The sequence below is a fragment of the Bipolaris oryzae genome (assembly GCF_000523455.1).
Source record: "Bipolaris oryzae ATCC 44560 unplaced genomic scaffold scaffold_97, whole genome shotgun sequence".
Classification (NCBI taxonomy): Eukaryota; Fungi; Ascomycota; class Dothideomycetes; order Pleosporales; family Pleosporaceae; genus Bipolaris; species Bipolaris oryzae.
This window is the reverse complement of record NW_006911373.1, coordinates 19712-40563: the sequence shown is the minus strand read 5'-3', so window position 1 is coordinate 40563 and position 20852 is coordinate 19712. Positions and strand designations below refer to the sequence as shown.

Below are 20852 nucleotides of genomic sequence, written 5' to 3'. Positions count from 1 at the left end.
AGACACTCCATCTACCATGGGTTATACAATCGAACAACCAACTCGCAACGCGAAGAGAGTCCATTTCTCAGACGGCTACACTGCCGGCAGTGCCACACCAGTCGACGACTTCTTGTTCAAGAGGGCCAATTGCTCGAACACGTCCAATGCACAGGAGCCATGTGGTACGCAAGCCAGTGTCACCCAATCCAAATCACTCACCAAAGCTGGAGCACCAGGAGTACCTACGCCACCAGCACAAACAAGAGCACCGCGTCTACTCAAGAAGTCTGTGGAACAGGGTAGACGAGACAAGGAAGCAACAGATACAGCATCACTGCCTCCTGCCCCGCCTCCTCCACCACCACCATCGCCTCCACGCCGCGAATCCCAGTTTCTCAGTTCTAATCTTCCCGCTTCAGCAAAAGCAAGGCTTCGAATTCCCAAAGATCTGTTCGTCTCTCCCAACATTCCCGAGTCGATACGACAGTTAGAAAGACTACTTTCAAGCCGCAGTGACCTCGCCATCTCTTCCAACCTTCCTACGTCACTGCCATCGATAGAAGTGCCACCTCCACCCCCAGGAGCCGCATTTCCCAACCGCAGATTTCCTCAGTTGCCAAACCAAGCAGGGGCACCAGGTGTAGCCAACTCTGTGGAAGGAGAAGCCAGGGAGTACATTACACTAGCACCTTTCCGCCCAGAAGCAGCATCATCGTCTCACAACCTTCCCCCGCTGTCAGCCACTGTAGGAGATCTACTTCCACGCCGCCATGTCTCCAATACCAGGCCCAATCTTCCCAAGTTGCCAACGCCAGAACGAGCATCAAGTGTGGCCAGTCAATCAGCAGGGCCCGTAACAAGAAGTCGAGCACTACGTGCAGCCAGTGAACCCGCCCCCATGCGAGGAGGACGAGGACGAGGACGAGGCAGAGGAAGGCCCAGAAAAATACCTTCTCCATCGCCTCTGCGCAACGAAACTATCTTTCCACTGCCAGCACAACCAATAGAGCCGCGTGTAAACATCAGTGTCCCCATCCCCAGCCTCAGTCTTCCTAAGCTTTCAGTACAAGCCAGAGCATCACGTATATTCGCTGAACTCTTCAACCGCGACTCGCATACGGAAGATGTCACATCGGCGCCAGACGAACGAAGAGACCCAGAGGGCGATATAGTCGAGCGACCTGTCACCGCAGACCAACCCCTTCCTTCCCCTCCAACAACCTCTTCTTTACCACCTCCCGCCACGCCGCCACCCCCGCCTCGAGACGCTCCCATCTACATCTCCTCGGGCTCATCTTCCTTCTCTTCCCCCCCTTCATCTCCCAACCCACCCCCACCAACCACAGCTCCTTCCGGTCCCACCATCTCCATCTCACCATCCTCTTCCTCCTCCTCTTCCCCATCGCCATCCCCCTCTCCCACAACACGCGCACTCGCCGCCTTCGCATCCACCCGCCATTCCTCTTCCCACATCCCATCATCCACCGTAGCACAACCAACCCTATCCTTTCCCCGCTTCCCCCGACTAACCCCACGCTCCCTCCCCCTCTTCCACACCGGCGCCGTAATCGCAGTCGAAAACATCCTCGAAGACTATGCTATCACGCCTGATTTCACCCTTCTCGATCTCGTCGATGACTTGCAGGAGAATCGCCCCAAGATATATGATTGGGAGCATGTTACGATTATGCGGGGCGGGAATTGGGTGTATGGGGTGCTGAGGAGGGTTTGCGCAGAGTGGGGTGAGGACGTGGGTGTTGAGGAGGTGGGTGGGCGGTTGATGGAGTGGGTTGAGGGGGAGTTTGAGAGGTTAGGAGGGGGTTAGGAAGTGATTGATCCTTTCTTTTTTTCAGTTTCGTTTTCCTTCGGGCTTGCGGGATGGATGAGGGAGAGGCCAGAGAGTTTTGCAAGGAAGGGGGGGGGATTCATGGTCTTGTTTCTTGTTTTATTTATCGTTTTGATGGGTCGGGGTAACGATGATTGCTACGTTTATCCGGTAGTCGTCGTGTCGTTAAGCATGAGCATTTTCTTATAAGGGAACAGACATATATGATGTATCGATGGTTTGTACGGTATTTGCCGGACGAGAGGGATTGACTCAAGCCAGCTGAGCTAAGTATAAGCACATGTAGAATATCAAAGTCTTCACTTTCACATTCTACATTCCGTCATCTTGTCGTGTATACATGTAGCAATAAGTAGTACAACATGTAGCTCGTCCTCACCAAGACCCTAGCCGCCTCTGAAACAACGCTGCATGTAATATGTGTCGTGATATTAGAGGTGTACCAAGACGTGTCAAAATCCACATGGTCCAGAAACGGTGCCTAAGACGTCCAGGACTGATCACATCCTCGAACCATTACGGCCGTTACCTTGGGTGCCACCGCTAGTATCCTCTTCGCCTCGTTCCGAGTCTGGGTCCGTACATGACTCCCCCTCCTGACTCGTGGTGGACACAAGCTTTTAGTGTCTCCAGACTTACCGAGGTTTTGGCGACGCTTCAAGCCCGATAAACAACGGTGCACGACTCGCGAAGCGACCTTATCTAAGCGAGGTTTCTTCCGGTCACTAGTGACACGTGCCGAAGAACCTCGGAAAGATGTCACAGGGAAAAAATTGAGTTCCCGAATCAATGAATATCTTTCCTAGAAGGTATCGGAGTTGCCCATTCTGAGCAGCTTCAACACGAATTGGCTAGGGGGATCTACAAAACCGACTGGTTAGGGACGATTTGCCAAGACGGATGTAAGTTCATCCACCCAGACCAAGATTGTGCAGATTCCACACGCCTACTCCTGGTAGACGTTGGTATCGCGCTTTTGTTCGTGTTCATAGCCCAGTGGGTCAGGTCTACATGCTCTTCGTAACGCGTAAAATGTGCATGTCGAGTTCATCAACGGTACTTTGTGTTGATTCAATAGTTATGCAGCTGCGGGGGCCGGAAGAGCTGGTGGCTCTGTTCTATCATCATCTCAATGTTCTTGGACTCGTTCATCTCAAAATCGTGCATCAGCTCCATCTGCTGTTGCTGATTCAGTCCCGTCCCTCTAGAGTCTTGGCTCCAGGCTGGGTTAAGATAATCCGCCATTTCGTAGCCCTGATTGGCCGCATACGATTCGTTGTAGAAAGGTGAGGCCATGGGCATGTTGTAGTTGTCTTGAGACGGCATGGTAAAAGTCGGGTTCCATTGGGGTAGCTCGGCAAAGGTTGTAGGTAGCGAATTGAATTGTGTGGTGGGTGGGTGAGTGTAAATGGGGATGGTGGAATCGACCGACGTTTTCGGGCTCATATCATTGTATGCCATGGATGGAGGCTGTTGGGGCGATGAGTGCAAGTCAGTCTGCTGCACACTGGGCGCGCTGGAGAATGGAGCGGGTGCATTCGCCTGTCCATTGCCAAAGTTGAAGAGCGGTTGATTGCTTGGTATGTAGCCGAATGGTGCTGTCACCCTGTCGGACGGTGTGCCCACCGATGCCGTGGACGCTGTTGCTGGGCTTGTAGTTCGTGACCGATTGATACCATCTACGTTGCCATTTGCTACCGAAGCAGTATCGGATGGTGAGCTAGCCGAGATTGGGACGTCGCCGTCTTTGTCGAAGATCTTCATGCATGCACTAATCAGGTTGTGGTACAGGCCAATAGCGGACTCGACGCCGGGCCATCGTTCGGATGCCTGTTTGATCGACTCCATGGCGACTACGAGATGGCCTTCGACCTCTTCCCGACTGTGGTGTTTTCGTACATGGGAGTAAGACAGGGTCCAGAGCATAGTGTTGATGCACATGAAAATGGATTGGGTAAAGATCCAAGTGACGTCTACGCTCTTGGTCTCAATCTGCTTCATGGTCATGTAGATGTTGTACCGGCATGCATCGAAGCAGCGCATGGCAGCATCGACCGACGGCCGAGGGACTTGTGGGGATGGGCGGTACATGAATACGACCATGGTGTTGTATCGTCCAATGAACCTGCATGGTAAGTAAGCATTGGCGTGTATTCCATGTGGAGGGGGGGGTACATACCAAACCTTGTTCAAGCCCGAGCCGCCGTCCATTTCTGGACTCGTGTCTCGCCAGGCTTCAATCTTTGCTTGCATCTGAGCAAACCAGGGGTGCTGGTCATCTTTGGGTTCGGGTTTCTTCTTTTGGTACAACATCTTACGTATTTCAAGCTGTAACAAGCGCATCTTGTAAAAGTGTTGGCCGATCCATTTTTTGAGCGATGCCTGGGGCGCAGGCTTGATTCCTTCTCTAGTAATGTAGCAATCGTCGACAAGCTCTCCAAATTGTACGTCAATGTGTTCGCGCCGCGTGGCAAAGTGAGCGGGTCGGCCTAGACTGTGTGATAGTCCATAGTCCATGGTAAGGATACTCCAGAATAGACGCCTGCGCATGTCGACTTCCAGGGGATCTGCTGAGCGCCCACCCGGACCCATGGAAATGGTCTTCTCTTCGTGCAAGCCCAATGCTTGACACAGCCGCACGCCGAGACCAATGATGTAGTAAACGGCGGTTCTCGTAGGCGTCAGAAGAGAGTAGCCAGCTACAAGACCAAAACACTGCAGCGTCTTAAGATTCATGGGCTTGATGGCGGCTTCAAAGTACTTGAGGGCTGCAAGATAGTAGCTGTCGGCCAGGCCAACCCATTGCGTGTCCATTTTCTGCAGGCTGATGGCAATTACCATGCGCAGGCAGTAGTTCTGATAAGGGTCTGTTGAGCCATTGTAAACATCGTCGACGTCCTTTGTAAACGTGGGCTCGTGGAAGAGGGGGTACATGGGGTGCACTATCAGGAGTTAGCTTATGCAGGCTTGTCAAAAGGAAAGAACAACGTGCCTTTGCAGTAGAAGAGCTCAACAAGCAGGTTGGTGAGTTCCCTGTTGGGCAGCTCCTCTGCCGCTACATCACTAACCATGGGGTATATCTTGGACGTGGGCCGCTGGTCTTCTTGGGTAAAGGTGTCTTTGATGTCCTTTGCGCGCGAGTGTGGTACAATCTCGGAGATGCTCTTGGACTCTGTAAACTGCTTGGCCAGCTGCATAACGAGGCGCGTAATGGTGATGCCGCTCGAGGGGCCTAGAAACTTTGACTCGTCCGAGTCCTGGACGCGCACAGTGGCGGCCCCGCGCATGACATCCTCAGGGTCGGGTTCGGCATCGTCTCGCTCGAGATCAGCCAGCTGCTTCTCGAGTTCACGGACTTTTTGCTGCAAGTGTACAACATAATTGCGGGGTATCTTGCGGCCTTTGGCAGGGTCGTAGTACTCGCAGTGTGAGTTTGTGCGCTCACAGGGCCCGCACCGGGGGAGGCCAGGGTCGCAACGTGTTTTGCGCTGGAGACGTGTCAGCTTGGCACTATGGATTTCACTAGGGAGGAGGCATGCTCACAGTACGGCAGCGACAGCAGGCCGTCAGTGTATGTGCTATACGGGACTGGGAACCAGCGGTGGTGGAGGTGGAGGTGGAGGTGGTGTCTTCGGGCGGGTGCGGGGCGGCTTCGGTGCTTGTCTGTATGGCAGTCGAGGCGGCGTCCATGGCTGCTCTTTCACTCTCACCGTCCGGGCAGACACAGCAGCAGAGAGGGGGCCGGAGGCAAGGATAGCGACGAGGGCGCAGTGTTTATGATTGTTCTTCGGCCTGGCATGTGGGGAGAGGGCGAGCGTGCACGGCCATGGCCGGAGATGGTGCTGCGGCGGCGAGGGTGATGATGTGCTTCCTGTTGTGTTCCAGTGCCAGTGCCTGTGCCTGTGCCAATGCCAATGCCAGGGCCAATAGTAAGTACCAATACCAACGTCGGAGCCAGTGCTTGCAGAAGCAGAAGCAGAAGCAGAACAAGTGCAAGGACGGGCAAAAGGAACCAGGGCTCCGCATGGGGGTGGGTACACAGTGTAGCCTCGTCTACTAGGGAAGGGCAGGCTGCGGCACCGCCACCGGTAGGCCTCGAACCTCACAGCCAGCGCCATCGTGGCCATCCAATCCACGGCCCTCATGTCATCTGTCAGCCCGCAATACCAACTGTCGCAATAGGCGGCTCTTATGCCCCGTCCGGTACAAGCCTGAGCTGCCCGCTGCCCTACCCGTGGCGAGGTCACTGCTCAACACCACGCTATCTCGTCTGAGCACCATACACTGCCCTCACCCCCCCCCCCAGCACCGCATCCCCACCCTTCCCACGCGACACTGGCTCTCCTGCCTCTTCCCTGCGCTAGCCTGTCCGCTTGCATTGGGATTGCACCGAGCCCGCCGCCTGTGCCTGTGCTCACTGCCGTCTCGTCTTGCCCTGTCTCATCACCATCCACACCTCGACCACTCGTGCCCAGTCGGGCCTTGACGTATCGCCCCACGTCCGAGCTAGCCCCTCTCTCTCTCCAACTGACCTCCCTTGCAACCTCTCATGCCCCAACACTGCTGCTTGCCCATTCCACATCTCTGCACCAATGGTCCTTGAGACCCCATTGCTCCGCGTGAGCAGGCCCGTCGCCGCCTGCTCTCGGTGCCGTGCTGCAAAAGTAAAGTGCGACGGCAAATTGCCCGCCTGCACTGCCTGTGAAAAGTCCAATCGCGCCTCGGAATGCTCAAGCACCAACGACCAGTTTGCCAGGGGCAAGGAACGCAGCTATGTCGCTACCCTCGAGTCGAGAGTCGAGAGGTTGGAGAAGAAGATCCAGGAAGCAAGAGCAAGGAGAAAGTCTTCGGTTATCATCATGCAGGACACGTCCGACGACTCCACTCCACGCAGGGCTTCCACCGACACCCTAAAGGCGGCCAAGCCCGTCAGCCAGCGTGCGGCGAGACAGAGAGAGGCTTCCGAGATTGACGATCTGGTGTCCGACTTTGGCCTTCTGTGAGTGCTGCCCATTGAGATGCCCATCCAAAGCCGCTGCTGACTCTCCAACCAGCGCCGTCAATGCTACTGCAAGAGACTTTTATGGCTTCACGACGGAAATGTCGTACGCTCGCCTTATCAGATCTGCCAGCACAAAAGAGCCTTTATCGGGTGACTTGATCAAGCCGCTTCCTCCAAGGTTCGCAGCCACTCCGCTCATCCAACACTATCTCAACAACGTCTTTACCCTTTGGCCCATCTTTGAAGAAGCCACCCTCTATTCGTCTGTCGAGGCCGTCTATCAGCAGGGAAACAACTCCACTCCATGGGACCGATGGTGTGTGCGCATGGTCCTGGCCATTGCCTGTCTCTCCCAATCAGAATCCAGGGGAGACAATCATTACACAGATGCAGTGGGACACATGATTGCTGCACTCGAAAATGCCGAAGATGTTCTCCATCCGGGATACATTGCCAGCATCCAAGCTCTCGTTCTCTGGACCATATACGCCACAATGGACCCTCATCACTTCGACAGCTGGACACTCGTAGGCGCGGCTTCCAGAGCCATGGTCGACCTCGGCATCCACCAGGACCCCTCCAAGAACGTAGCTATATCCCGCACAAAACTAGAACTGCGGCGACGGGTATACTGGTGTGTGTACTCATTAGACAGGTAAACATGCACATGGTCACCCTATATCCTTCATACTGATTTGCATGCAGATCCACTTCACTCGTCCAAACGCGCGCCTTCTCCTTCTCAGATGAGGCAGCAAACGTAGCCTTCCCTTTTTACAGCACGCCCATGTCGCCAAAATACTCGTCTCCCCAGTCGCACCTCTTCCAGCAATCATTCGATGCTGCCATTGATCTATTCAAGATTCGCGAGATCCAGTCAGAGTGGTACATGGACCTGTTCCAGTCCGGACGCGAGCCCTGGCCAGACCCTTATCAGTACATCTGGAAGCAGTACAACAGGATGGCCGACTGGTTCCAAGATATGCCGCAGAGTACATTACCGGCAGTCAAGTCTTTCTTCGAACTAGAGTTGCTCTACAGCTATGTCTACATTCTATCGCCCAACCCGCGTATACCCCATATCCACGAATATGCCCAGCGCCTAATCTTTGAGCATTGCATCGCCTACGCGACCAACCTCCTTGCCGTCTTGGACAAGCCTTCCCACACTGTCAAGCCACCAGTGACATATTACGATGCCATGCGGGCATACATGACCGGTCGCCAATTCGTCGACGTTTTATCGCGAAATCTCGAGGTCATCCTCGATGCGAGACCGGCGGTACCTCCTGCACCGGCAACGGGTACACAAGTGGAGTCGGAAGATCCCCTCGCCCCACCCACGCAGGTCAATGCACCCCCCTTCCCTAGTCCATCTCCGGCAGAAGGACAGTCACTGCCCTTAGACCCGACTACCCGAGCCATCAATGCGCTCAACGATTACACGACGCTACTCTCTAGGTTCGGACTAAGATTTGGTTTCATACACTGGCGCGACCGATTCCAACGCGAATCAGCGTCTCTTTCAGCACAGCTTCATCAGCGCAGCCAGGCAGCGCCAACGACTTACTCTCCGCAATGGGGATCAATGCCATCTCTGTCGCCGCAACCGCCGCAGCTGGTGTATTCCAATCTGCCAGCGACACCGCCCAGTCTCTTTCCTCAGCAGTCCAGTCCCTACACCAGCTCACTTTCATACAATAACTCATATGATGGCTCTGGGCAGAGTCCGCAGCAGCATGGTATGGCATACGATGCCAGCCCAAGCCAACAGACATGGGCGACCCCATCTCCTCAGCCAGTGCCTGAGCTACCACAACCTTCGGGTGGCCAGACAAGAAGGGCAATGGTCTACGGACCCGGTATACCAGTAAATACAAACCGAGGCCGTAGTCCTGTGGCATCCTCGTCGCCTGCGCATGACACGAGTAATGGCTGGGTTCAGCAAGACCAGCAACACTCAGACCCCAATAGTTACTTCCAAGTACCGCCATCTATGCCGCAACAGAACAGCGGCTCCTGGGGCCAGAGCTCACCCGATAACTGGAGCTGAATCGCATAAGACCATTGGGGCGAGCTTATCCAGTAGAAAAAAAACTTATCTAGACTAGTCGACTGCCCTTCATGTAGAGCTTCTGCCGACATAGCATGCATGTGCCTGCTATTTTCGCCGATCAAGACCGACGTTCTCCACGTGTAACTGGCTGGACGGTTCGGCTGTATGGCTAGCGTCTTGCTTGTGCAACTAGTGGGGAAAACGGGAGAGAGGCATGTCACCCGGAGAAAGGAGCGGAGATGAACGCAAGGGATGAGAAAAGAAAAAATTCCCCGCGCGATGGGCCTTCTGCAATGACCCTGGACAATCTCAAGGGTAGTGGACGATGATTTTAGTACGATTGCGTATACATACAAGCATGTGCGTGCCGCAATAGGGGCGCGGCGGACTAAAGTCTGGGACTAGTGTCCGGCGGATGTCACACAGAAGTACATGCCGCAGGAAATAACGGAGCGGGACCGCACGAATAGACGATTTGACGGTGTATGACGTGCGTAACATGTCAGCAATCAATACTGTTTTCCATATTTCCCTTTTTGGGATATATGTTTCTATCTTTAATACCGGATTGCGGGAGCCAACTAGAATCAGATACGATGTTTGCCACGTGGTATATCTCACGAATCTTTAACATGTGATGAAAGGGTTGCATGATACTAGGCTTATTAACAGTGACTAGTATTAGAACAACGTCCATTACTACCAACCAGGAGCGAGATATTTCTTTGCCTTGCATGTGTTGTCGTGTTCAAATAAGATCGACAGGGACCAAAATCGACATCCCCCCCCACTTGAACAAAATCGCGGGGCACATGCACACACACAACCCCACCCCGCGCCGCTATCTCTGCGCGGCTCCCCATTGAACAAATCCCACTCCCGATAACATGGTTTACTACATTCCCGCGTGCACATTTCGATATAGTACACCAGCCACCTCGCTACTCCTACCCGAACCTTCTTGACCCCTCCCTTTCTCCCCAAAACAATACCTGTAAATAAGTCCAACATCCCCGCAATGTCAACACCCTACGACCTCGCGCTCAGCGCCATCGACGCCGGCCACGCCCTCGACCCCAACAAAGTCGACGTGAACGGCGTCTCGACCCCTTACGAACTCCACTACGCCCAAAAATGCACGTCGTACCTCTCCCAACGCGCCCCAAACGCGTCCGAAACCCTGCGTCTCGCAATCCGCGCCCAGCACTTTCGCCGGTGGGAAGTGCCCCGCTCGTCGTACCCGCAAACCCGCCCGGGCTACCACGCCTGGCGCACGTTTCTGAAAAAACGGCAGGCGGAGCTCGTGTCCAAAATCTGCTTGGAGGCAGGGTACAGCGAGGTGGATGCGGAGCGTGTAGGCGCGCTGATACGGAAAGAGGACCTAAAGGAAGACGAGGAGACGCAGGTGCTGGAGGATGTGGCGTGTCTTGTTTTCCTGGATGATCAGTTTGAGGCGTTTGAGCGCGAGCATGATGAGGACAAGATTATTGGGATTCTGAGGAAGACGTGGGGGAAGATGAGCGAGAGGGGGCACGAATTGGCGTTGGGGATGGATATGCCTGGGAGGAGGGGGGAGGTGTTGAAGAAGGCGTTGGGGGGGACGTAGGGGATTGGGGATTGCTTGGTTAGGAGACGATTTGGTTTTAATGAGGGAAATCAGGGAATTTTATTGGTTTAAGAAGGGCGGGTTATGTGCATAGCAATCTTGAGCCGAGAGAAATATTATATATAGGTTGAGGGTTGTTTAAGCTCCGCCTTCGCGCTTTGCGTATTCCTCTTCAATTGCTTCTTCGTAGCGTCGTTCTGCTTCCTTTTCCTCCTCGGTCTTTTGGGCTTGAGTGGCGCTGGCTACGCTTTGTGTTGATGGGTTTTCCACGTTTTGCGCTGTCTCTGCCGTGGTAGAGGAGGAGGTTTGTTGTGTTGTTGAAGGCATGGGGACAGGCATTTTGGTTATTTAGTTGGTTTAGAAGAGGTAGCGATTGTTTTCGGATTTGATTTGTGTGGTTTTTTTAGTGATGAGGATGTAGATGTGGTGTGTTGTAGAGGATGGTGGATGAGAGATGGGTGCAAAAGGTGCCTATATAGATGAGTTGGGCGACGTCATTGTGGCGGTGCAGGTGTGGCTGGAAGCTTCTCGATGGCGGTGATTCGCCACACGTGCTCTGGACTTTTACGTTGTGGCGATTAGGTTGTGGCTTGGCACAGTGTACACTGCTGCAAGCTTGCATGCAACTATGTGGGCTGCTGATTAGTGGAGTCGTTAGAGGGAATTGCAGATGTACGGACCTCAACGGATATGCTAATTATACTGCCATGTGGCTGTTGTGTTGGGGAAGTTGCACTATTCTAAGGTTTGACATTGTAAATTTGCCAGCGTGCTAGTACTTGCTGCTATTATACACCCGAGTATAAGACAAGTGCAACGTTCTCAAAGACGACACAGGAACGTTTGATGATCTGGTATTTTGAGAGATAGATGCGAGGTCTTCGTGTCTGTAACATGGAAAGCAGAGTTAAGCACCAGCGTTGCAAGAAAATTCGGATTCCATCAATCAATATTGATGTACCTGTGTCGATAGCCCGAAGTTTTAGTATCAAGATCAATTTCCCGATTTTAGGCCTCCCGCCTGCCTCTTCCAAGATAAACGAATAAACGAGCGATAATATACATGCAGCAATATCTGTTGAAAGGATCGCTAGCGCTTATATATAATACATGGGTAGTGTAGAGCTTTTCCAGTAACGACACTTGCAACTAGCATCTGATGGGCTGTTTGCCCTGCGACGCCCCGTTATTCAATGCAAGGCTGATCATCCACTCTCACTTCAGGCTGTATGGCCGGATGTCCAAGTCCGTCTCAAATTCGTCTTTTGTGTGTTTGTGAATAAAAACACCGTCACGCTTTTGATATTCCATCTCAATTTTTTTATAAAACTTTACGCATAGCAAGTGCAACCACGTTACGATGTGGATCTTCAATGCTCTTGCCTCTTTCCAGCTGCTGGCAACAAATCTTGTGGCTGCTGTTCCCGTCGATTCACAGCCGGCTTCGACTATCAATATAGATCCGGCAGTTGAACCCCTTGAAGCTCTTGCTCAACTGCAGCAGCATGCCTATGAAACTCTCAAACAGCGCGAGAGTGTCTTCAAAAGAGACTCAAAAGGCTGCTCTTTGGCGACTGCAACCATACGAAAAGGCTGGTAAGTCTTCAATAGACACTTGTGTTCACTCACTAATCTTAAAAAGGGAATATATAAGCAAGAAGGATCGGAAGGCCTACATCGAAGCTGTACGGTGTCTTCGACGCTTGCCACCCAAGTCTGATCCGTTCTGGGCTCCAGCAGCAAAGACTCGCTTCGATGATTTCGTCGCCATCCACGTGAACCAAACCTTGTACATACATGGAAATGGTCCCTTCCTTACCTGGCATCGCTACTTTGTATGGGCTTATGAACAAGCTCTTCGAGACGAATGTGGCTATAAAGGCTACCAACCCGTGAGTCTCAACCTCTCAACTGCCTGCAAGTTCTACACTCTAACCCTCATCCCATTCGTTAGTACTGGGACTGGTTTTCACATGCGGATAATATCTAGGAGTCCCCCGTTTTTGATGGGAGTGATACCAGTTTGGGCGGTGACGGCGAGTTCTTTGCTCACAACGGAAGTCTTGCTGGTGGTCGATTGATACCAATCCCCTCTGGACAAGGGGGTGGGTGTGTTAAGAGCGGTCCTTTCAAAAAGTGAAACCACATTGTGATATGGAAAATTGAAAATAACTAACACTTTTACAGTACGCAAGCAAACATTGGACCCATCTCGCCTGGTATGCAAGGCCTCACCGACCTGGCGACTGGAATCACCGACTACAACCCCCACTGCCTGCGCCGAGATCTCAGTCCCTACATATCCAAGAAGTGGTTCACTACGGAGAATCTACTGAATGTAACCATTGGTGCAGGATCCGTAACGCATCCCATTTTCTGGCAGGAAATTCTGGGTCGGTATACGGATGGGTTCTTAGGGTTACACGCCTCGGGACATTACACTATGGGCGGAGACGCAACGGATCTCTATTCTTCTGTCAATGATCCTGCATTTTACCTCCATCACACAATGCTTGATCGAATCTATTGGATCTGGCAGGTACTCCACCCGGCTGAGGCGAACAAAGTGACTGGTACCTTGACGCTGCAGAACAAGCCTCCAACGCGCAACGCTACCATTGATGAGCCATTGGAGATGGGAATCAACGGCGAGACTTTGAAGATTCGGGATATGTTCGATACGCTAGGTGGTACTCCTCTATGCTACATCTACCTTTAAGTAGGATCAACCAAAAGCTTGGACATTTTGGTCGTGCAGCGTGTTCGTGCGGGAGGGATGGCAAGTTTCAATCATTCTTTGCTTTCGCACTGTCTCGTCTAATGTGCCGAGACACGCAACAAGGACCAGGGCCTTGACACTAATTGGGTGGGTAGTGACTGCCCAAAGTATGAAATGTTCGCTACCATTGACATCACACTTATTTGCGCCATGTTCAGCTCATAATCGCCAAAAAACCCCCAGATCCCATCTCAAACCAGACGCCGCTCATGTATGATGAAGGTCAATAGGCTCCCATAAGGCGACAAACAGCTGTTTGAAACAACAATCTCATATGATGTCAATGTACGATATCCCACCCTCCCCACCTGAACCGGTGCACGTGCGTGTATACCGCGACAGCAAACACAAAAACAAATCACAGCACTTATCTGACTCAACGCGTATCATACCGTCCAAACGGAAACCAGGGGCTTCCTTCGTGAACGAGAAGGCGAAGAAACACTTGACCATTCGGAAAAGACGTCTGCCGGTGCATCAGCTTGCTCTTTTGCGAACTACAACAAGTGATGGGTTGCCCCAGTCGAGTGTAGGAGACTGTCGCAGATGGGAACTTAGTATGACGCTAATGATGCACAATTTAGGATATGGAAGTTACTTTTTTTGATTCTATTGCGGTGGTTGATCCCATAGAGGACAGTCAGCTTGATGGGCCGATTGCGGATCCGTCAGGCGGTCCTGTACGATTCATGTAAACAAGGCTCATACTACTTCTAATGCGAATTTAGATATGCAACATAGTCACATTGAGAAAAGCGCCGCTTCCCCACACGATATGGCACTCAGACATGCGCAGCACACCTATAAAGGGAACTCCAGACAGAGCTTATATAGCCGATGAAACGCCCAAAGGGACGCGTAGCCCCAAACTAAAGCAAATCCCAGGTTTTCGTGTCGCTCATGATGGGCGCATTGATCATGAGCTCCAAACCGCTTCGAAGAGGCAGTCAGATCGTCAAGTCAACTATGTGTCGACAAGAACACGGAGACCTGGCATCGCTCGCACTCTCACACTAGGGAGTGGACCATTGCCATCGCCTGCGGATGCAAGTCCACATATTTCACATGCTATGCAAATGGATAGACAAGAAGTTCCTGGATCGCGAAACCCACATAGGCTTCAAAATCGGTTGGCAGACCCGAAATTGAAGCAATTGATACTCCTCAGCAGTTCGGAGTATTTGCGAAGTTGACCAGTTCTCTCTCCTCCAGTATCCCAGGCAGAACTGGCCCTAGATGGTTCTCCAGTATTTTGACTCCTGTTCAATACTACTCCGATAATCGAGAAGCAAATAGTGAAAAAGAAGCTCTATACTCTAGTCTTTTGATCTCGCATCACGAACCATACCATTGATTACTATGATGATCAAGGGACATCGCAGATTAGGCTGCTAAACTCTGGGGCGGCATGCAATTGCTCCCAGCGTCATCATACCACGTATGAGAATACAAACTGGAAGGATACGAGGGATTGATTTCTGCAAACGACACAGTCAGTGCAGCTAAACATACAGTGGAGCCTCGCGCCATATGCCATTATTGACTGCTTATTTTTAATTCCGAGAGCCGCAGCGGTACGGGAAGGGACGCTGTAAGTCAACTACCCGTGGTAACAGGAACAGCAAATGCTACGCGCTGCCGTGATGTCAGCCAAACTATATTGCCTCGCATACATAGCAACTGCGGGTAGAGTTTCCATAGTATACAACTTGATATTCAATCAATGTTTCGTTCAGAGACCAACAAGTAAAGGCGGTGTTTCATGGCCTTGTTCTCTTTTTTTAACTGCCGTCTCAATAAAGCTTGACAACTGCTGTTCATCAATATGCCTCCATATGGGATGGAGAAGCTCTTGTTCAGCACAACTTTAAAGTGTGATGAGGTGCAATGCTTGGTCAGTATTATTCCGCAAAGAACTATCGTATACTTGAATGATCAAACCAGGGCCAATGGCAATTGCGGGAAGCAAAGATCTACTGTAGATCAACGATGTCATCCCGTGTGGAGATGCTCAGTTCCGGCTAGTGGAGCGGTAGCCCTAAAATAGCGCAATGATCGGTGTTTTGGCCTCGCGGCTCAGACCACAACATCAAACACTACACTGTTTGGACGCATGGACAAGTCACAACTCACATGTTTGACTTCCGTTTTGACACATGCTGGTGCCAGCCTTTCAAGGCTGTCACATTGCAGAATGATGAGTATGATAAACTTTGTGCTCTCCGCACGAAGTTTCTCTCGACTTTCCGACCGCCAACTCACCCCTTAAGTGCTGGCGCTTCACGCACTCCGGCGCTCTCGCTGACCCCAGTTTTCCTTCAATACTACCAAAGGTGATTTGCAGGACAAGAGCACAATGGTACCGCAGAGCGGCATGCCTTCGCCAATGGTAAGCAACAACATTCCATTCAAGGCATCGTCCAAGATTATAGTAACCAATGGCTAACTTGGAAGCAGGCAGCACGAAGTCCTCCATACGCCCCCACAGTATGGGCGTTGGGTGGGTCTCCAGTAAGAAGCGTCGATCTTCCAATGCAATCGATCTTTTTGGTCTTGTTCGTGATGGGAGCAGCTGTACATATGAGAATCTTTCGACAGAACAAATCTAGGGGTCACAAGTTTCTACCAAACATTTTCATGTTCGGTAAGTGCCTAGGCCTTATAAAACTGGAATGCCCGACGCTGATATCTTAGCTAGGCTTCTGTATGGAGCGCATCTTGACATCGATAGTACGGCTAGCATCAGCGTCAAATCCGACAAGCACCTCGCTCGCGATAGCTGCACAAATGTTCGTTGCAGCCGGTGTAGTCATCTTGTTCGTCATTAATATCGTTTTCGCAATGCGCCTCGTCCGCTCCATACATCCGTCGGTCGGCTGGCATCCTGCTTTCGGCATTGCATTCAAGGTCATTTGTGCACTGCTTGTGTTCACCATCATCACAGTCATTTGTGCTTCAGTCCAAAGTTTCTTTACTCTCAACACAAATATCCAAGCTACTACTCGAGGCCTCCAACGATACGGTGCAACATTTCTCGCCATTATCGCCACGCTACCGTTACCCATGGTTTTCGCTACAATCACCGCACCCTATTCCTCAATTGACAAGTTTGGCGTCGGCCGGCTCCGCACAAGAGTTTTCACTTTGCTCATCAGCACAACACTTCTAGCCCTTGGTGCATGGTATCGCTGTGGTGTCATTCTGCAAGCACCCACGCCGCGATCGGAACCTCTACCCGGGTATCTTGGAAAAGGAGCATTCTATTTCTTCAACTTCTTCGTGGAAATACAAACGATTTTCATGTACGCTATTTTTCGCGTAGACCTTCGGTGGTATATACCCAACGGTGCCAGGGGAAAAGGGAGCTATTCTCAGCCGCGAGTTCAGCGAGACGTGGAGAAGCAAGAATCTCGATCAGCGTCCTCAGACAAAACACGATACGACAGTCAGTCTCTCAGGACGATAAAAGAAGATGACGAGGAGGACAGAGAAGTGATCAGCGAGAAACCCACCTGGCCACTTGGACCACCCAGAATCATAGAAATCGATCTCGGAAACGCATCAAGCAACTCTCTCACACCGCCACCACCAATAGTCCTAGACACGAGGCGAAGCTCAGGACGCAGTTCATACGCCCGTCCAAAAACAGCAGACAGATCCGTGCGCAGCTCCATCCTCTCGGAACGCTTCTCCGTCCTCATGGCCAAATCCACAAGTACCCTCTCAGTCTTCGCCTCCGCCGAGCAAAAAAAGCGATGGCGCGAAAGCGAAGAAGCAAGAATCGTTCGACGCCTCGGCGGTCCCTGGCAACAACTTACAAGTCCCACCGACACATCGTTTAGCTACTCAACCCGCAGTCCAACACGAAGCGGGTTTCGTCCTAGCACAGCTGGAAGCCATGCTTTTGAGCCTCCGAGTCCAGTCCATTTCCGAAGCACTTCCGATGCGCCGACGCTTCCGGATGTGGTGTCTGCGGGCGGCTGGACACCGAGAATCGATTGGGAATTCAAGAGTCCGCAGCGCTTCTTGAGTTTGAAGAGGAAAACATTATTGGGCTTGAATATTACCACTGCATGAACCCAGCCTAGCCCTCTCCTAGCCGATCGATTAACCATTTTGCAAGCCGAACAAGTCGACTACATATGACTTGCGATGGCGTCTCTTCTTTTTTTCTTCCTCTTTTTTTCTCTTTATGATTTCGGACGAGGTATCCGTTATACTAATCCACTGCTGGCCAGCAATATCCATTCGCTCACTCTTTTTTTTAAAAAAAACTTTTCATTTCTGTTTAATCGACATACCCAGGTTCATCGGCTTTTCCTCTTATAAAAGCAAACGCGCTGTAACATTATTATTTGAATCCTGCACACGGGTGTGTAATGTAGAAGTAGAATATATCAATCAAATGTGCAGTTTCTTCAGATATCTTTTGCGTGAGTCTTTAAAATGGTGAAGTTGTGGGTGTTTGTGCTGTGCTGTGCTGTGCTGTCGGCCTTAAACCTCAGGTGTCGGCGGGTGCCAAAGGGCTCAGACCAATGTGTCAAAAGGGAAAAAAAAGAAAAGAACCAGGCTTGGATCCAGGGTCTGTAGGGCGGAGCGGGGAGAGAGGGTTTGGCTGTGTCAAGTGTCAGATGTTTCGAAGTTTTGGTGACGTATGACCGCGTTTCGAATATCAAAAAAGAAAGATGGTTAAAAAAAATTCGTAATGGGGTTGTCGCAAAGGGCTATCTCAGACATGGGAATTGTATCAAGAAACGCATCGGATTTCACGTTTCGAGAATCTAACAGGAAGAAAAAAAGGAAGAAAAGGAAAAAGAAAAGCTGTAACGTCTCAAACGTCTATAACCCAGCGTTTCAAACACCCAATCACACTTTCACCCTAGGCAAAAAAAGAAAGCAACAAAAATTGCGCATCGCGCATCTCTCATATCTACAAAGGAATCCTCCTCATCTCGTCCAAACTCCAGTACTTCCTCATGTTCTCCGCGCCCAACTGCTCAACCTCATCATCAAGATGCTGCCACAGGACCTCACCAAACGAATCCAGAATCTCCTTCATCTCAGCCATCCTCAGCTCTCTCTCCCCAGACTCGCATTCTTGGAGGTACTTCTCGGCCCTGTCGATGCCGACATGGATCTGCTTGTGCTGGGAGATGAGGTCGAGTTCTTTTTTGAAGGCGGGCATGCGCTTGGCGAGGATGGGGAAGACGTGTTGTTCTTCGATTGTGTGGTGGAAGGTTAGACCTTCTTTGGAGAGAGAGATGGGAGTGTTAGTGGTTCTTTGTTTAATTCATTTGGGGGCAGGGTGGGGATGGTTGGGGGGGGGGATGTTCAGTATCCGTCATTTTGAATATTGGGTTGGGGAATAAAAGGTACATGATGGATGAAAAAGTAGTCTTACGGCAGAATTGCTTGCATGTACTGATGAATTGACGAATAGACATGTTTTCGGGCCTTTTCCCAGCTTCACATGCTGAATAGACGACTTTCCACATTGCGCGGAAGTGTTCATGGTAGCGGTTCATTTCCACGGCCATTCTGTTGTATTGCCGGAATTCAGAAGGCGTGAGTTTGGGCAGGGGCTTTTCTTCTTTAGAAGAGGGCTTAACGGCGGCGTCGTTGTCTACTGGAGGTACGGGCGCAGTTGCGCCGTTGTCGCCTGGGACGGTAGACATGGTTCCTGGAGGGGGCACGGGGTATTGGAGAGTAGCCTTGGTTACAAAACACTGCCTTGGAACTCTAGTGTGGTATGTCCGTGTAGGTCTAGTGAGTAGTCTCAAAAATTGGACTCGCTTCATAAGCTAGGTAAAGAGTTACACCGAAGGAAAATACGAAATGGCAAGTTTGGTTATCTCGGTGGCGCACATGAATGTTAACGCGGGGGTGTAGTACTAGCCAGTCACAGCTTATCAATTTTGCATTACAGAATATTACCAAGCCGCTAGTCGCGGCTGTCGGACGCCGATAGACGCGCTCTTGACACGATCACGTGACAAAGACATCACCACCCAGCACAACAATAAGAATGGTCTATTTGTTTCTCGTCTTGGCAAATTTTTCATGCCATTTGCGCGCCGATGGCTTTAGAGCTGTCGTTCCGTTGTCCACCACCGGGGCCGATGCAGCCTTGCCCTTAGCCTTGATGGTTGTATCTGAAGGAAATTCATAAAAGCCTTCGATGGCTGTAAGCTTAGCATCTTTGCGCCATACTTCTGGTAGGCGATCCTCCCACGTGTCAGTGAAGTCAGCAATCAAAAAGTCAGCACCACGCCTGGCATCTAGCAGGGTTGTCCCGGTGAAGGCGACTGTCTTTGCTCGGTCGAGACAGGACCACGGTCCGCTCCTGTCAGTGTCATCCGTTGCCAAGTACGCAAGCACGGCTTGTGTGAGAGAAGCGGGGTGCCCTTCTTCAGCTACGGCCGTTGCAATGTCGCTGGTCATGAACTGCTTGTCGAGGGGGATACCCTCTGCCAATGCAGCAGCAATGATGGATCTCCAAACATGGGAGAGGGCGCTCGGAGATGGCTGATACGAGCCCTCATTTGTGTCAAAGGCCATGAGCTGCGTCCACCCTGCCTGGCACTCTCCATCAGACAGGGGCATGTCGTTGAATATACCAGCCTTGGTCATGCCGTTAGGAGTGGCGTCAACGTCGCCAGAAACAATGTCGTACACAGGGAGCACTTCCCTCAACAAGGCAATGGCAGAGGCAAAAGAGGCATGGAGCTCGAGTGTGGAGCTGCACAGAGCAATTGCGCGTGTGACAGGGATGGGGATCTCGTTGCCATGGGCTTCGAGGGCTGGCTGGGTCACGAAGAGCGAGTTGGACGTCTGGACCTGGCGCACCTGGAACGACTTGTCCGGGGTGCAGAGTACGGCATATGCGGGCTTTGCGTTATGCGTGCCAGTAGCAGCGGAAAAAGCTTGCGATTTGATGGATAGTCTGGCACGCGTAGTGAGAAAAGGGAGTCGGCATTCCATGCGACACGACGGCAGACATACAACGGAGGATTTGGCTTGTCTATCAACTCAACGATTTCCGGGGGCAGCTCGAGCAGGCGGAAATGCTGTTGTTGGTGTGCTATGGAGACGGGCAGCCCGCCCTGGTGCTGCGTGGCCATGGCTGGAGCAGGGCACTCTACCAGCCCAGATGCGCGATGAAACGTGCCGTGGGAGATTTTCGCATATGAAGCCAGCCGCGACCGTGAGCTGCTATGACGACGATGTTTTGATATTCGTCGGCACTGCGGGGTGGGTTGATGCGCAACTAGCTCGCAGGCGGGTCGGAGGGATGGATGGAGCAAAAGTAGGCTGCAGGGCCATGTATTCGCACCAAAAATACCTGGCACTGCGGTGATGAGGACCGGGACCCCCCCATGCGTCTCCTTGTCGCCCTGATTGCACGTTGGCAATTCGCCGTCTAGTCTCCCGCTCGCGCTTGGTCGCTGCTGCACGACCGCCTTGATTCGGGCTTCAACAGATCGCTGCCAGCTTGTTGTTGTGTTGTTGTTGTCTGGACTGGACTCGACTCGACACGCGCCTGCTGCCCTTGTCCTGTATGGCTACCCGACTACTACGACG

The 20852-nt window shown here is 51.8% G+C and overlaps 9 protein-coding genes across 9 annotated transcripts; 6 read left to right on the top strand and 3 right to left on the bottom strand.

The window, feature by feature from the left end:
* Nucleotides 1-16: 16 nt before the first annotated feature.
* COCMIDRAFT_99493 (uncharacterized protein) lies at nucleotides 17-1807 on the top strand (the record flags this gene model as incomplete). Its single annotated transcript, XM_007691345.1, has 1 exon — nucleotides 17-1807. One exon carries the CDS (start codon nucleotides 17-19, stop codon nucleotides 1805-1807), a length of 1791 nt encoding a protein of 596 aa, XP_007689535.1.
* Nucleotides 1808-2899: 1092 nt separating this feature from the next.
* Nucleotides 2900-5518, bottom strand: COCMIDRAFT_38152 (uncharacterized protein; the record flags this gene model as incomplete). Its single annotated transcript, XM_007691329.1, has 4 exons — nucleotides 2900-3953; nucleotides 4008-4770; nucleotides 4821-5316; nucleotides 5372-5518. The coding sequence occupies 4 exons, from the start codon at nucleotides 5516-5518 to the stop codon at nucleotides 2900-2902; spliced, it is 2460 nt and encodes an 819-aa protein (XP_007689519.1).
* Nucleotides 5519-6420: 902 nt separating this feature from the next.
* On the top strand, nucleotides 6421-8883 carry COCMIDRAFT_99482 (uncharacterized protein; the record flags this gene model as incomplete). The annotated part of the gene is made up of 3 exons (XM_007691344.1): nucleotides 6421-6827; nucleotides 6883-7485; nucleotides 7536-8883. The coding sequence occupies 3 exons, from the start codon at nucleotides 6421-6423 to the stop codon at nucleotides 8881-8883; spliced, it is 2358 nt and encodes a 785-aa protein (XP_007689534.1).
* A 1021-nt stretch (nucleotides 8884-9904) lies between these two features.
* Nucleotides 9905-10492, top strand: COCMIDRAFT_99424 (uncharacterized protein; the record flags this gene model as incomplete). The annotated part of the gene is made up of 1 exon (XM_007691343.1): nucleotides 9905-10492. One exon carries the CDS (start codon nucleotides 9905-9907, stop codon nucleotides 10490-10492), a length of 588 nt encoding a protein of 195 aa, XP_007689533.1.
* A 1360-nt stretch (nucleotides 10493-11852) lies between these two features.
* On the top strand, nucleotides 11853-13211 carry COCMIDRAFT_38149 (uncharacterized protein; the record flags this gene model as incomplete). The annotated part of the gene is made up of 4 exons (XM_007691328.1): nucleotides 11853-12088; nucleotides 12135-12384; nucleotides 12483-12628; nucleotides 12680-13211. 4 exons carry the CDS (start codon nucleotides 11853-11855, stop codon nucleotides 13209-13211), a joined length of 1164 nt encoding a protein of 387 aa, XP_007689518.1.
* Nucleotides 13212-13545: 334 nt separating this feature from the next.
* COCMIDRAFT_99416 (uncharacterized protein) lies at nucleotides 13546-14464 on the top strand (the record flags this gene model as incomplete). Its single annotated transcript, XM_007691342.1, has 3 exons — nucleotides 13546-13800; nucleotides 13856-13951; nucleotides 14000-14464. The coding sequence occupies 3 exons, from the start codon at nucleotides 13546-13548 to the stop codon at nucleotides 14462-14464; spliced, it is 816 nt and encodes a 271-aa protein (XP_007689532.1).
* Nucleotides 14465-15627: 1163 nt separating this feature from the next.
* On the top strand, nucleotides 15628-17348 carry COCMIDRAFT_99495 (uncharacterized protein; the record flags this gene model as incomplete). Its single annotated transcript, XM_007691341.1, has 3 exons — nucleotides 15628-15660; nucleotides 15729-15915; nucleotides 15970-17348. The coding sequence occupies 3 exons, from the start codon at nucleotides 15628-15630 to the stop codon at nucleotides 17346-17348; spliced, it is 1599 nt and encodes a 532-aa protein (XP_007689531.1).
* Nucleotides 17349-18201: 853 nt separating this feature from the next.
* COCMIDRAFT_99457 (uncharacterized protein) lies at nucleotides 18202-18946 on the bottom strand (the record flags this gene model as incomplete). The annotated part of the gene is made up of 2 exons (XM_007691340.1): nucleotides 18202-18518; nucleotides 18673-18946. 2 exons carry the CDS (start codon nucleotides 18944-18946, stop codon nucleotides 18202-18204), a joined length of 591 nt encoding a protein of 196 aa, XP_007689530.1.
* Nucleotides 18947-19301: 355 nt separating this feature from the next.
* Nucleotides 19302-20392, bottom strand: COCMIDRAFT_38145 (uncharacterized protein; the record flags this gene model as incomplete). Its single annotated transcript, XM_007691327.1, has 2 exons — nucleotides 19302-20214; nucleotides 20274-20392. The coding sequence occupies 2 exons, from the start codon at nucleotides 20390-20392 to the stop codon at nucleotides 19302-19304; spliced, it is 1032 nt and encodes a 343-aa protein (XP_007689517.1).
* Between the last annotated feature and the right edge of the window lie 460 nt (nucleotides 20393-20852).